At 33.7% G+C, this 14,308-nt stretch overlaps 1 protein-coding gene across 1 annotated transcript in view; it reads right to left on the bottom strand.

Annotated features, from left to right (window-relative positions):
• Nucleotides 1–5,162: 5,162 nt before the first annotated feature.
• Nucleotides 5,163–14,308, bottom strand: part of LOC137406128 (baculoviral IAP repeat-containing protein 7-like) — a 90,880-nt gene continuing 81,734 nt past the window's right edge. Inside the window, exons 5-9 of the mRNA XM_068092659.1 lie at nt 9,996–10,195; nt 7,258–7,380; nt 5,855–6,191; nt 5,680–5,769; nt 5,163–5,257 (exon numbers count right to left, since the gene is read on the bottom strand). Of these exons, the coding sequence (XP_067948760.1) occupies nt 5,163–5,257; nt 5,680–5,769; nt 5,855–6,191; nt 7,258–7,380; nt 9,996–10,195 (845 nt within the window). The remainder of the gene's footprint in view (nt 5,258–5,679; nt 5,770–5,854; nt 6,192–7,257; nt 7,381–9,995; nt 10,196–14,308) is intronic.

Here is a 14,308-nt window from a genome sequence, read left to right as displayed (position 1 = left end):
ATGCCAAAATTGAAATGAATTAGGATTATATACCAAATAATTTTTTATTGTAACCATAACAAAACATACTTTATTTGGCCATTGCTAATTATTTCACATTTACATTTAAACACCTTTACAATTATTTTATCTTTTTTTTAAATTTATTCTCTCCTTTTTCATGATATTAAGTTTAAAAGTTAAAATGGTAACTGTTGTTATACGTTAAATAGAAATAAAATTTCTGTGCGATGATTTTTTTTAACCTTGGCAACACCGGACATTAAGCTAGTGTTTATAATATCATATAGTGAGGAATATCAGCTCTTACTATTATATTTATAATATCATAGAGTGAGGAATATCAGTTATTATTATATTTATAAAATCATATTATTATTATATTATTATATTAGAATATTATATTATTATATTTAGAATAGCATAGAGTGAAGAAAATCAGCTCTTATTATTATGTTTATAATATCATAGGGTGTGGAATATCAGTTATTATTATTATATTTATAAAATCATAAAGTTATGAATGAATATCAGCTCTTATTTTTGTGTTTATAATATCATAGAGTTAGGAATATCAGCTCTTATTATTATGTTTATAGTATCATAGAGTGAGGAATATCAGATCTTTTTATTATATTTATAATATCATAGAGTGAGGAATATCAGCTCTTATCATTATGTTTATAATATCATAAAGTGAGGAGTATCAGCTCTTATTATTATGTTTATAATATCATAGAGTGAGGAATATCAGCTCTTATTATTATATTTATAATACCACAGAGTGAGGAATATCAGATCTTTTTATTATATTTATAATATCATAGAGTGAGGAATATCAGCTCTTATTACTATATTTAGAATAGCATAGAGTGAGGAATATCAGCTCTTATTATTATATTTATAATATCATAGGATGTGAAGTATCAGTTCTGATTATTATATTTAGAATATCATAGAGTGAGGAATATCAGCTCTTATTATTATATTTATAATGCCATAGAGTAAGGAATATCAGCTCTTATTATTATATTTAGAATATCATAGAGTGAGGAATATCAGCTCTTATTATTATGTTTATAGTATCATAGAGTGAGGAATATCAGCTCTTATTACTATATTTAGAATAGCATAGAGTGAGGAATATCAGCTCTTATTATTATATTTATAATATCATAGGATGTGGAGTATCAGTTCTGATTATTATATTTAGAATAGCATAGAGTGAGGAATATCAGCTCTTATTATTATATTTATAATATCATAGGATGTGGAGTATCAGTTCTGATTATTATATTTAGAATATCATAGAGTGAGGAATATCAGCTCTTATTATTATATTTATAATGCCATAGAGTAAGGAATATCAGCTATTATTATCATGCTTATAATAATAAAGATTGCCAAGGGTTTACCCCTCTAGACCAGTCAAACACTATGAATATCCAATCTGAACACACAACAGTTTACCATTTCCAGAAGACACGAGGGACAGCATACTGCAAAGTTACGAATAGCTAAACATATACTTGTCAATATAAGAACCGATTATACTCTGTTGTGTAACTAAATTAAAAGCTAACACACTAAATGATGTTTGAACTAGTGAATATCAGTTCCATGCCAAATCCAATGACCATGCCTTAGTTGTCTCCATGTTGACATAGATAGTAGTTCGTTTATTCAAAGACATCGAGGCCCTAAAATACCTCTAGACACTTTGGCAACTTTTGAGATTGCAAGGTGTTGTAAAGGAGTGAACCTGACTAGTAAGTTGTTCGTAGTGGTATCTTTTGTGCATGTAGTGTTATTTTTTGGACATGAAGTAGTATCTGTTGTACATGTAGTGGTATCTGTTGTCGATGTAATGGCATCTGTTGAACATTTAGTAGTAGCTTTCGTACATGTAGTGGTATCTGTTGTACATGTAGTAGTATCTGTGGTACATGTAGTGGTATCTGTTGGACATGTAATGGTATCTGTTGTACATGTAGGGGCATCTGTTGGATATGTAGTAGTATCTGATGTACATGCAATAGTATCAGTTTTCCATGTAGTATTGACTCAACCTTGCCATTCACTAATCATTCCAAGGCCTATATTCAAGTATTATATAGTGTATATATTTTATACAAAGCATTATAGAGGTCAATGTATCTATCATTTTATCCGTTTTTTCTCCAATCCTTTCCTCTAAGCATACGGCAACTAAATTAGCTCTCAGGGCAGCTAATGGTAACAAAAGTACACTAACAGATGATGAATAAATAGAAGTTGTGTTCTCCATGTATTGATTTCCAACAGATGGAGCTAATTCTTTACCTAAATGTGTACATGGTATGATTCCAGCATCCACGGAGCAACATTGTGGATAATGCACATTAGCTAGAACATGGCATAGAAGCATATTACATGTAAATAAATATTATAATCGTTATAAATCAACAATTTAGAAAAACAGACTTTTTGACGATTTAATTCATTGATTTCCCAGCAAAGACTTAATATGCAGATGTTTGTGATAAATACTGATTAAATTTTGCTGGTTGATGTGATCGCAGATAAATGACACTGTCATGACTTGATAATAGCTAAAAAACACCTTCTTTGAGCAGTCGAAATTACAAAAATGTGTAATAAATATAAACAAAATGTATCAATGTATCTATCAACATATACTCTTGTTTGCACTCTGAAGCAGCAATGATAAAAAGCAGAGTTCATCCAGGTACACCATAGTGCAACATTTACTCGTGTCAATGTCTTGCACAAGTTTTCTAAACTTGCCTCTGTTATTTCTAAGCTCTTTTGACTTTCTTCAAGGGACTGAGACTCAGAGCCAATAGACAAACTCCTTCCATCATCAACCGCAAAAAAACTGTTTAAATAAAAGCATTTAGACTCGTGGACATAGCAAAATCTATTTTGACTTTCTAGTTGAGTTTTTGTATACTTGTCTAAACTTCACATTTATGTGAATCCTACCTGGGAGTTACAGTACACTGCCCAGATATGAGCCAGCTATTACATCAAATATTAACGTGCTGTGTCATAAATCTACCATACGAGTCCTGCTCTTCAAATGTTCTCCAATTTACCAAGGTAATTATTAATACTGACGGAGGCCAACAGGTCCAGTTAGGCTTTAAAAATAATAAACGTTTATTGTCTATTAGTTATGTATTAACAAAACTAATGGGCAAAAAATAGTTTTCAAAGTGACTTTGTTTTTACGCAAGTTTTAATCACAGAAAAAAGTCTTCCGTTGTCTTATTTCAGGTGTGCGTAACAAAATTTAGTTGACGACAATTCGGTCATTGCCTTTTGTGCTAAGAGCAACGTTCTTAAACCACCAATTATTATGATATTATAATCGAACCTTATCCTCTGACAGCCTTGTTTTGTATTTATTAATCTTTTCAGTGTCGCCAAGATAGTCCCTAGGAGAGCCGATATAACAAGGTCGATGCGAAGCAAGTTTTTTTATTGACAACTTTGGTTTTTGAAAGAGCTACAGGAAGTGAAAATACCTCTATAAGTTTTGCGTTGAAACTAAATCAATGAATGTCATGAGCAACCAACTTCCTACCGAAAGTAAGTAAGTGGATACACATTAGGCTTTCCAGCACATGTAGGTGTACTACTTGTTAGTTATATCAGCTTCAAAAAGATGACAACTAAATTTTATCCAGTTTTAAATAAAGATGTCAGATCTTATAAGATGCACTTTATTTTATAACGGAAAGATCTAGAGTATAACTGCGATAGTGCTTTATGGTCGACTATCATGGATTATATACACAGTATACATCTCTTGTGGCCATTGTCGACTGAAGCAATTTTGTAAGGTGAGTTGACTGGAGCATACTACAGTACTTTAGATATAAATCAGCATGGAACTTATGGTATTTATTTGAGTGTTTATTCACACAAAAGTCCAAATTAGCATTGATTTTGAATTGATTAGCAATGATTAATTACAATGAAACCGTGTTAGACAAATCACAAAGTAGATAAAATAGACTGCAATACAGGTATCTCTGATGATACAATTAATATAATTTAGTAAACACTGAATGAGCCTCAGAGTAGAACAAAGAAATTCAAAGTTTACAAGTTTTGATACTAAGAGAGTTTGCTAAACACACAAAGCTACCCTATTATAAAAACCAACATGGCTATTTTTGTTTCGCTATTGAAAATACATGTATAGTATTAAATAGCAGACATCATGTTACTATATACTCCCACTGAAGCTGTTCAATATGTATGCATCATAAATACTAGCTTGTTCCTATCATGCAGGAAGTTGAAGGGTAGTCAATGACAACGTGAATACCATATTAGAAATACAGTTGTGCTACTATCTGTATCAATAGATGTATCAATATGAAATATAAAGAGGTGAATAAGTAATATGTTCCGTCACAGGAAGTGTAATCATAGCTATTATACAGCCTCTTAGCCACAAGTTAGTTCTTGCCAAGGATTATTCAGCTTGCAATACAGTATCAGGTTTCAAATGTTGACTGCACTACTTCCGCAATACTGCAATCATATCATTTCCTATAAATTTAGCCTTTGATCAAAATAAAAAGTTCACACAGAAATTTTAGCTAAGCTTAGTTATAGCCTCAGACTACATGCAACACATGTGACTTAAGTCTACTTTAGACTTAGTTTACATGCGTTACTTGTAAGCTAACTCTACCAAGCCCTGCCACAGCGCCAAGGTTCTAGCTCAAGGCCAAGTTATTGTATAAAATAATGCCCAAATAGACATCAACTGTGTATTGATTTGCATCAACCATGAGGCGAAATGATTTAACCAAAATAATGACATATATCAGCCAGTAACTCATTGAAAACCAGATAAGGTATTCAAAGCTGCCTTTACTAACTAAAGCCCTTAAAAATAGTTTAAAGTTGTAAGTTTCCTTCAATGTAAGGGCATATTTGTAGGGCTCAGTACTGATGATATAGAGTGTATAGGTATTATAATAAACCAGCTTGATTATTACATGACAGTTAAAAATCACCTCCAGTGAACGATCCTAATTACAAAACTGAGTCTATAACAACAAGGATACACACTATTTATTGATATAATTAGTAAAAAGCATGTTTGAGGGCACTCTGAAGCAGCAAAGCCATTGTAAGTGTTAAGGTTTATCCAGGTACACCCTAGCAAATCCACGAACATCTTGTCTGCATAGGGGGCACTGTAACATGACTGAAGCACAGGATGGGCAGCAGACTGAAACAAAACAAATTATCTGCTAATTAAAATAAACATAATGTTTACATTATGCTTAATTTCGATTTTGTTTTTATCATGATTCCAACAATTGAAATTAACGGAAAAGTCGTCATGTCACAGGTGCACACAACTCTTAATTTTTAACAAAATACCTCAGCAAGGTCAACATTTTAGCAGTTTTTTGTGGTCATGTTATGTCAGCCTTTAATCGAAATCAAAATATTCATCCTGTTGCCTAGAATATGCAAATAGACAGCAATATTCACGTGTGAGTATATCCGATAAGAAAACAACCTAAGAACAAATTGAACTACCAGCTCAAAGTAAAACTTGATTGCTTCATGACGATCAAGGGGTAACATGCACCAGCCCACAAATAATTGCATACAATAGAATTGAATATGGTTGCGAATTCTTACCCATATGCACACATGGTAAGAACATGGTACCAACTGGAGCATCCATGCAGATTTTGCATGTCAGTTGTGATTTCAAAGTCCTTGCCAAATCTGCAACATTAAAAAGACTTAAGAAATACAATAGACAACTGAATTAAGTTTAATCGTAGCACAAAACTATCTTTGTAATCCTTACCCATTGTGCTAGCCTGAGGGGTTTCTGGTTCATTATCGGACATTCCTGGACCACTAGGTGCCTCAGCTTCAGCAGACTTCATTGGCTCATCATCTGGTAATGGTGACATGGCATGCGGTGTGCTTGGTTCTTCAGCGGTTGCTGCTGGTGGTTGGACTGTTGACTGAGTGGCCGCCTCCTCTTGATCTCCAGGTCCCTGAGGTGGAGTTACAACCTCTGGTGGTGCAGGCTCACTGGCCATAGCTCTCTGCACTGCATCGAGTTGCCTTGTATCTTCTCTACGCTTCAGCATGGCTCGTACGATTGATGCCCGATCCATGAAATCAGGTCTACCATACTTCAAAAATACACAGTAGACATGCTACTTGCTCATGAATATATATTTGTAGCATTTGAAAGATTGTCATTATATAATTCATAAATTTGCAAATTTATAGCATATTCTTTGATAGCATTATTACGGATCGATGCTCGTAACTACTCTTTCAAACTCTTGCCAATATATCAATGCAAATGGTGCAATGGGTGCAATGAGTTTGCACTCATTGCATTAATATACAACATTGAGCTCATATGCAACATTGGTAAATATGAATATAAAATAAAAATATGTTTTCAAGTTTAGAATGAATTAAAAATTGAAAGCGCCCACAAACTGCAAAGAAAGACACAGGCTGTAATATCAATGCAGGTCAATTCCATGCACTATATATCAACTGGTAGAGATATTTCTCGGTTTTTTAACACATATTTAGTTAGAGACCTTTGGCGAGTTGGAGGTAAGTTAGCAGATTTTTTGCATCGTAAAGGTTTATTATCGCTCCACAAAAAAGAGAGCAAAATATAGGTAAATTCGCTTCACTTGTGATAGGACTAAATTCTTTTTCGGAAAAGTCTGAGCAACCATTCGAAAAATACACCGCTAGCCTTTATTTGACTGCCCCCTCCAATTGACAGCCACTATAGAGAAAGGGTTACAAAATAGAGCGCCATGGCGTTCAATTAGAGGTTTTACGGTAATAGCCACACATTAATGCTCAGCAAATCGGTTTCATTGAAATATTAAACAAACGACCGTGCAAGAATACCACAAAAAAATGACATACCCAAGAATCAATCATGACTTGGTATTGATCAATTGGCAATAATAAACCGCTTCAATGCGGCAAAAGCAGGTTAATAGTGATTATTGTATGTGCAACCAGAGTTACACACAACTTGCTATTTGCATATTACCCTAAACTACAAAACTACTTTTATAGGAAAAATCACATTTAGTTAAATCATAGTTTAGTCAGGGCAGGTTTAGAATAATTGTCCTTCATAAAAGCTAAGTCAAATAAGAAAAGGGCTAATAAATACGGTCTAAATTCCATCCACCTTAAGACTTTGGCATATCGTACCTTAATGTTTTGAATAAGTGCACTTCTCACTTCCTCTCGTGGATAGTCTGGAGATATCATTTGAAGGACATTCTGAGTGGCTGTATTGTCCATTCTCGGACGTAGCATCCTTGTTGTAACACTCTGAAAAGAAGAGATCCAAATGGATGCCAGATATTTCACAAAGTGAAAAATCGTTGAATGTGTATGATAGCAATGACAGAATACATGTAGTTGTCATTGGTTAATCGGTGAAGTAATCAGTGAACCATTCTAGAATATTCTAATAGAACCACAGTATGAGAGATTTATGTTTATCAAATGGTGTCCATTCAAGTAAACATAATAAGTAAACATAATTACAAATAGTACTTCACAAAAGAATATTATAGTTAAGACAATAGTATGCACACATCTAGTTTAAATAAATATTAACCGTTTACAGTTGACATGAGTATACAATTCAACATTGATATACTAAGTTGAGCTTTTCTGATATATGCTTCATAATCTAAATCTAAAAATAAACCTAAAAATATAAATTATTTGTAAGAGCAAAAACTAATAAAGGAGTGATAAGAAAGAAATTCTATTTTTACTTTCCTGTAGGATTTGAGGTTAAGTGATAAATAACACAGAGTGACTTACTTCAACTTGTGCTAGATAGAGTATAAATTCACTTGACTGATACATTGTTTTTGAATACAGTTGAAAATGGTTTCTCGAACATATTCCGTTCCAGAAGGCAAATCCAAAACCGAGTTGTTAGAGATCCGAAACAATTTTTACCATTAAAATTAATGTATGTAAATTTTAATCCGTTTCAAGTCAAAATAACAAACTCAGTAAAGTATTTGTTTAACATTTTACACCCGAAACTGTACTGTATACTGCATACCATGAATAAAAACAGGTAGGTATAGATCATATTTAATTGTAATAAAAGATTTTTCATCTATGATGATGAAAAAGAAAAGAAAAAATTAACATTTAGTATGTTTTGCGCTTAAAACATCGAAAACATTAAAGGTTAAGATACAATACCAAAAATCACAAATATTGATAATGAAACAGCACTGAACGCAAAAGATCAGTTACATCAAAAATCGAGTGAAAAAGAAAATAAAAACAGCAAGGGTACATTTACTTCACATCTTTAAAGGACAATCTTCCTCCAAAACATTTTAGGGTAACTCGACTGGAGGAGTTGTCTCCCTAAAAAATCTTTTTGGTAGAGGCGACAGCCTCCTAAATGGCAGTTTTCTTTTTTTAAAGAATTTATAAAGCAAAACTTTTCTCTTTGTTTGAGAACTTTGCGAAAGTGGCTTATAACAATGTCATTAAACGTATAAACATGCTATTTCCAGAGCTATTCCGAACATTCAATTCCAATGCGCATGCTCCGGTTTGGTCAACAACCAAGTTAATTTTTGAAATCTGAGACGAACGAATCTTAAACTTTTTGGTTAAAAACCGAGTTGGTCGAGAACTGAAACATTCGAGAACCGAGGTTTCTCTGTATTTTATATTAAAGTTGTTAATATTTACCAGTATTTACAGAAAATTTGTTTGGCCTATTTAAAACTTACTACATTTGTTAAGACCGACATTTGCTCACATTTTATGTTATACGTTAAGAAGCTTGTATGTAAAGGCGATCGTAAATCAACATTAATTTGTCTAGCATAATTTATTTGGTCAATATAGAAAGGAAAAACAGTAAGCAGTAAACTAAAGTTGGATTTGCATCCCCCTTATCTGCCATTATTTGATGACTACTAATTATGAGTAGGAAAAGATTAGACAAGAATTTTAACAATTTTATATAATAATTAGCAGGAACTTATTTATGGTTAAATTTGTGTCAAAACTAAAAACATGATTTTTCTCCATTGTTGTATTTTATGCAATACGCTGTAGAAATGATAATGACTATAATATAGTTTAGGTGAAAATAATGAAAAGTTAGAATGTTTCATAACTTTATGTTTGCGCATGTGCTGGTTTGGTAGTATTTAAGTAAACGTTATAAAAAGCAACAATAAAAAATTAATAAACATTAAACTTTGATGACTTTCAAGTTAATGCAATGATAATAGAATATTGCTAACATTAGCAATACATAATAGATTACACTTCCTTAGCAATGTGTACCCAGATATTTGAACAAAAATAAAGAACACACATAACTATATTAGTGATGCTAAAGTTCATTGGAAGACATGCAAAGACTAAAAATAGACATTAGGAGCATCAAGGTTTCTGATAGTTAAGATTTTCCCAACTTTCTGATCTTATGCAGATATATAGTCAACTGGTGAGAATGCACCCGCAAAATGAAAAGCTACACAGTCTAGATCAAGATTTAACTAAAACTAGCCGATGGATGAACTTTGACTCTTTGCAGTATACATCTACACAGCAACAGCAGGTAGCTGGTCAGTAACAGATATATAAAAACTGTAAATTGCAACCCTCACCAAACAGACATAAGTTTACTCTATGAATGAGTAGGAGTAAGGGTTGTAAGAGTTCTATGTAAGTGTTACATAGAAACTCTAGAATCCAATCATCATAGCACAGACATAAGTGCACTCTAGAAAAGACTAGCTAGTAAATAGTATGAGTACTTGAAGTATGGTTCCAGATAACAATAGAAATATTCATCTACTGAACATGTAAGACATGCCTGTCACAAACATACTAAAATATTTTAAGTGTGAGTCTCAGAAGATTGAACAACAGAAGGAACTACTCACATGGATGACAGTCTTCTTCTCTGGCTCCACGTATCGACCATGCTCCTGTAATGTTGCTGCTATCCAATCCGCTCCTTTCTCTTGTATAACCGACTGACATTCTGGTGACTGCCTAGCGTGTCTCCTCCAAACATTGTCTGCTGGTGCCCAGTCAGCCATTTCAACACCACAAGAGAAACAGCAGACAACATCCCCTCGTCCTGAATAGGTTAAAATATAGTGACAAAAATCAATAATAGAGAGAGGATAACATTAATTTCTAAGGGAAGTCACACTTGGAATCATTTACTCCCAAACTTGCATGGAGTAGAATTGGCGAGACTCTAGACCCCAGGATGACAACTCCAAAATCAACACTATCGGGCAAGCACCATTAGCAACAGACACTTTATAAATTGTTGTATGCTATCAATGAATATTGTCGCAGTTATCACTCAAAGTAATGTAGAAAAATTATTTAGCCTTATTTCTGGTACTGATCAATATAGAAATGTTTAGACTCTTTGAAGATGTCCACAAATTTTAGTGTATTATAAAATGCTTTCTCTCCTTAGCAGAATTTAAACAAGCGTCATCCGTGTTAGACACAAACATGGTATCTATGAATCTAAGCATTTTATAGATGTAATTTCCTCTAGTTTTACTTACTAGTTAGTACTAACTACATGTAAAAGACTGACATGTAGATGGCAGGTGTCACCAGGTTGATATAAACAAACTGAGTGTATGTAGAACAATTCTCTATCCTAGGATCAGCTTGTGTAAGTATTTGATGATATACAGTAGGTTATTAAAACATACAGCAAAACCTCTACATACAATTACCCTATGGATGCATTTCAATTCCTTTCCATTCGAATAGTTCTACAGCCCAAAGCAGTGCACGATGACTAAATAATAATTACTGCAGATAGTTATGGGTAACACTAAATAGCACATTGTCTAAAATATATAACAATATAAATTAAAAAATAAGTAATTAAAGAAAAGGATATATGTTTCTAAAGACAAATAAAACCAAGGGTAGCTTTGAAGATGCAGAAGCTAGGACATTGTCAGATAGTTATAATATACAGTGTCACCTACTTCAACTAGTTTGAAAATCACTCACTATTAACTAACTTAACTGATCCATTTTTATGCTTTGTGTTTTCATATTTGTTTTCCTTGCATTTTGCGCTTTAATTTTCAAAATTTGAGTTGGTGCATAAATGCGAAAGCAATTCTAAACAATTTACACACGCAACTTGCTAAAAAGCACATCATGTGAAAGAGTGAGAATGTACATAATAACTCGAAATCCTTGAGAACCCTTCGACCAAGTACCTGGGTAGAACAGTTGGTGCTCAATCATCTCAGAAGCCAGCTTGCTATTACCAGAAGGCCACATGAGGAACGTATCTTTACGTCTCAAATCAACAGCAAACTCAGGGTGTTTCGTAGACTCGGTGATGAATCCCAATTCTGTCTCAGTTGATGGTAAAGGAAGTGCATCATCATTGAAGATATCAGCAAGTACATCAGGTATATTTCTCACAGTTTTCCCACCTGCATGAAAAAAGTGTGTTGTGTCAATGTATCTTCCTATAAAATGATCAAATAATTTCTCTCTTTTACATTAAGGAGCATTGGACAGCCTAGCAATATAATAAAGATATATCTAACCACTTTTTTACTGATCAGCCTGATTAAGGATTCAACTTAGAACACCTTAAAGGTTTTATGTGTTATCATCTCTAACAAGCTTTCAATATTTCAGTTCACATCTAGCGATAGTTGAACATCTATTTAGTTAAAAAAATAGAAAAGCTCAAGGCAGCATACGAAGGTTCGATAACCCACCCTTGATAAACTGACAGTGCATTGATCTCTTGCGATGAACCACATCGGGTACCATGCTGTTAGTCCAGTCACTGATTTTCAGTTTGCAGTAGAAACACTCAACAGTATCATCAGTGCCTACAAGATGAGACAACTCTCTAGAACAAATGTAATTAACAGTGATAGAACTAACATTAGAAATGTTCCCTTAAAAAGGATAATGGCTTATAGCAAATTATTTATAATATAAATTTCATTGGACTTGTGTGATCTTTGTCCGCAGCTTAGGTAACAGTCATAGCTACCCTAGGACACTTAAGTATTTGCGTCATCTAACTTTCGCATTTTCGCGGAGTCATCCTCTAGCGAATATTTCATGAGCGAAACTAAACTATCATCATGAACGAACGGAAACGGGAAATTAAATAGCTTTGTTCATTGATGTCCACAATAAAATCGTCATATTAGAAATGCAGGTAATTTTCGAGTGTGGTTGGTCTCATTGAGAAATTTCTGGTAAATTCGTCATAGCTAATACACCGAATGAACAGCATGGCAAAGCAAATTGAGATAACGAGTTTTTATGGAAAGGCCAAGACAAATCAAGAAGATGATGTTATCATTATAGTCACTGAATTTGTAACCGATGAGGATGAAAGTCTGGTAGGTAAAGTCATAAAATTGAATAATAATTATTGTAGTGATGGATTTTATTACCAACCAAAACAATAAAAACCCTCACTAGGTCCAACCATGTTATACAGTTCTGGTTGTGAAGTTGGTTGTTATCTATTTTTCTTCTTGGAACTCGTGTGTGAAAGACATGTGAAAGCCACGGTGGGAGGGACCTAGACATCATTGATAGTCCAAGAAACAAATGGCAGCAAGCCATCAAATTTAATTATCGATCTCACCCACACATTTCTACCTGCGGTTTACAAATACAAACTGTTCCCAAATTGAAAAGTTTTTCTTACAAGCGAACTGGATCTGAGGAATCTAATCTGTTTGTTCCACTGCATTTATTTTCACATCACTATATTTTTGCACTCATCAGAGCTGCGAAATTAGGTTGCAGCAAAATTTTATTTTGTGTGCTACTCACAAAACTAAATACTAGCAAAATAAAAGTGTCCTAGGGTAATCTTAAAGTATAATACTTACTTTCTATATGTATCATCTCTATCTTTTTACACCCTGAGTACTCTATTGACTAATTATTAAAGATGAGCATATATCAAATAGCAAAACAACCTGATGAGTCAGTCATTAGTCTTTGACTAGGTGAAAGTAAGTACTTACCATGGATGTATATAAACCCTGATGCTGCCAGTTCTCTTGGTGATACAATTGTTGATTTTAGCCAAACATTGAATGTCTTTCTTCTGTCTGTTTCATAATTGAATGCAGAGAGAGTTTGCTCAATATTAGGAGAAGGCTTCCTGATGTCTTCTATGGATTGCTTGGGTAGGCTTGACCTGGTAAGTAAGGATTGTCTTGATGCTAAACACTCAGGTACATCATCAGAGTTCACAATAATATGGCTAATTTCCAAGTCTTTAATTATACAGATGTTACTTAACTCTAAATTGCCATGTGGTAGATTGGTCTTTACTAAATCAATATAACACATTATAAAATATTAGAAGATAACGTGGGCCTTGATATAGATATGAATATTGCATCATCACATTTAAGAACATAAAATAAATGGCTGTTCTTAGTAATCGTGAACTTAAAAGTCGAGCAATGTTGGACTAGTTTGTGAAATGTTATTGACAACTTGGCATAATAAACTCCTTGAGTAGTGACCATTATCAATGCTGATTGCAAACTATAATCAACATGTTTACAGAGTCATGTGGCAAAATGATTATTCAGTAAATACAACACATGGAACCATTTTTATTGCTTTTTCCTTAAATAAGATCAGTATTTCTAAGGTAGACTGTTGCACAGAACCTACTTGTGCTGTCTACATTATAATTAGTGAAACGTGATTGACAGTAGAAATCCCTGCAGACTGCTGCAGAAACTAGCAGACTGCTGCAGAAACTAGCAGACAGCCTTGATGTCATGAAGTTACACAAGTGAGATAAATGTACCTGAGCTGGTATTGTGTGCGATACATTTTATTCAATTCTTCTGAACTGGTAGGAAACTCCTCAGCATCTGTGCCTTTCCCAGACCCAACAGTAGACAATGAATTTTCAGGAAATGGAATTCCAATATCTTGTCGGTTTGTCTGCGAGTGATTTTTTATAAATGGGCAGCTTTTTGAATACAGTCGATGCCAAGCCAAAGGATCATGGGTAGAGTGCAGATTCTTCACTTCCAGATGGCAAAAATGGCAGTGGTATATCTGTGATCCCTCGATGGCTGCTAGAGCAAATCCTGCACTGCTATATCGTATGGCTGGTATTTCAGAATCACGACCAGAATTGGCAAAAGTTTTCAGCCGCTGACGCTCACTGGCATAACTCGCATTTGAA

This window comes from Watersipora subatra, chromosome 10, assembly GCF_963576615.1.
Source record: "Watersipora subatra chromosome 10, tzWatSuba1.1, whole genome shotgun sequence".
NCBI classification, from domain to species: domain Eukaryota; kingdom Metazoa; phylum Bryozoa; class Gymnolaemata; order Cheilostomatida; family Watersiporidae; genus Watersipora; species Watersipora subatra.
The sequence above is the reverse complement of the archived record's forward strand: the minus strand, read 5'-3'. Positions and strand labels throughout refer to the sequence as shown.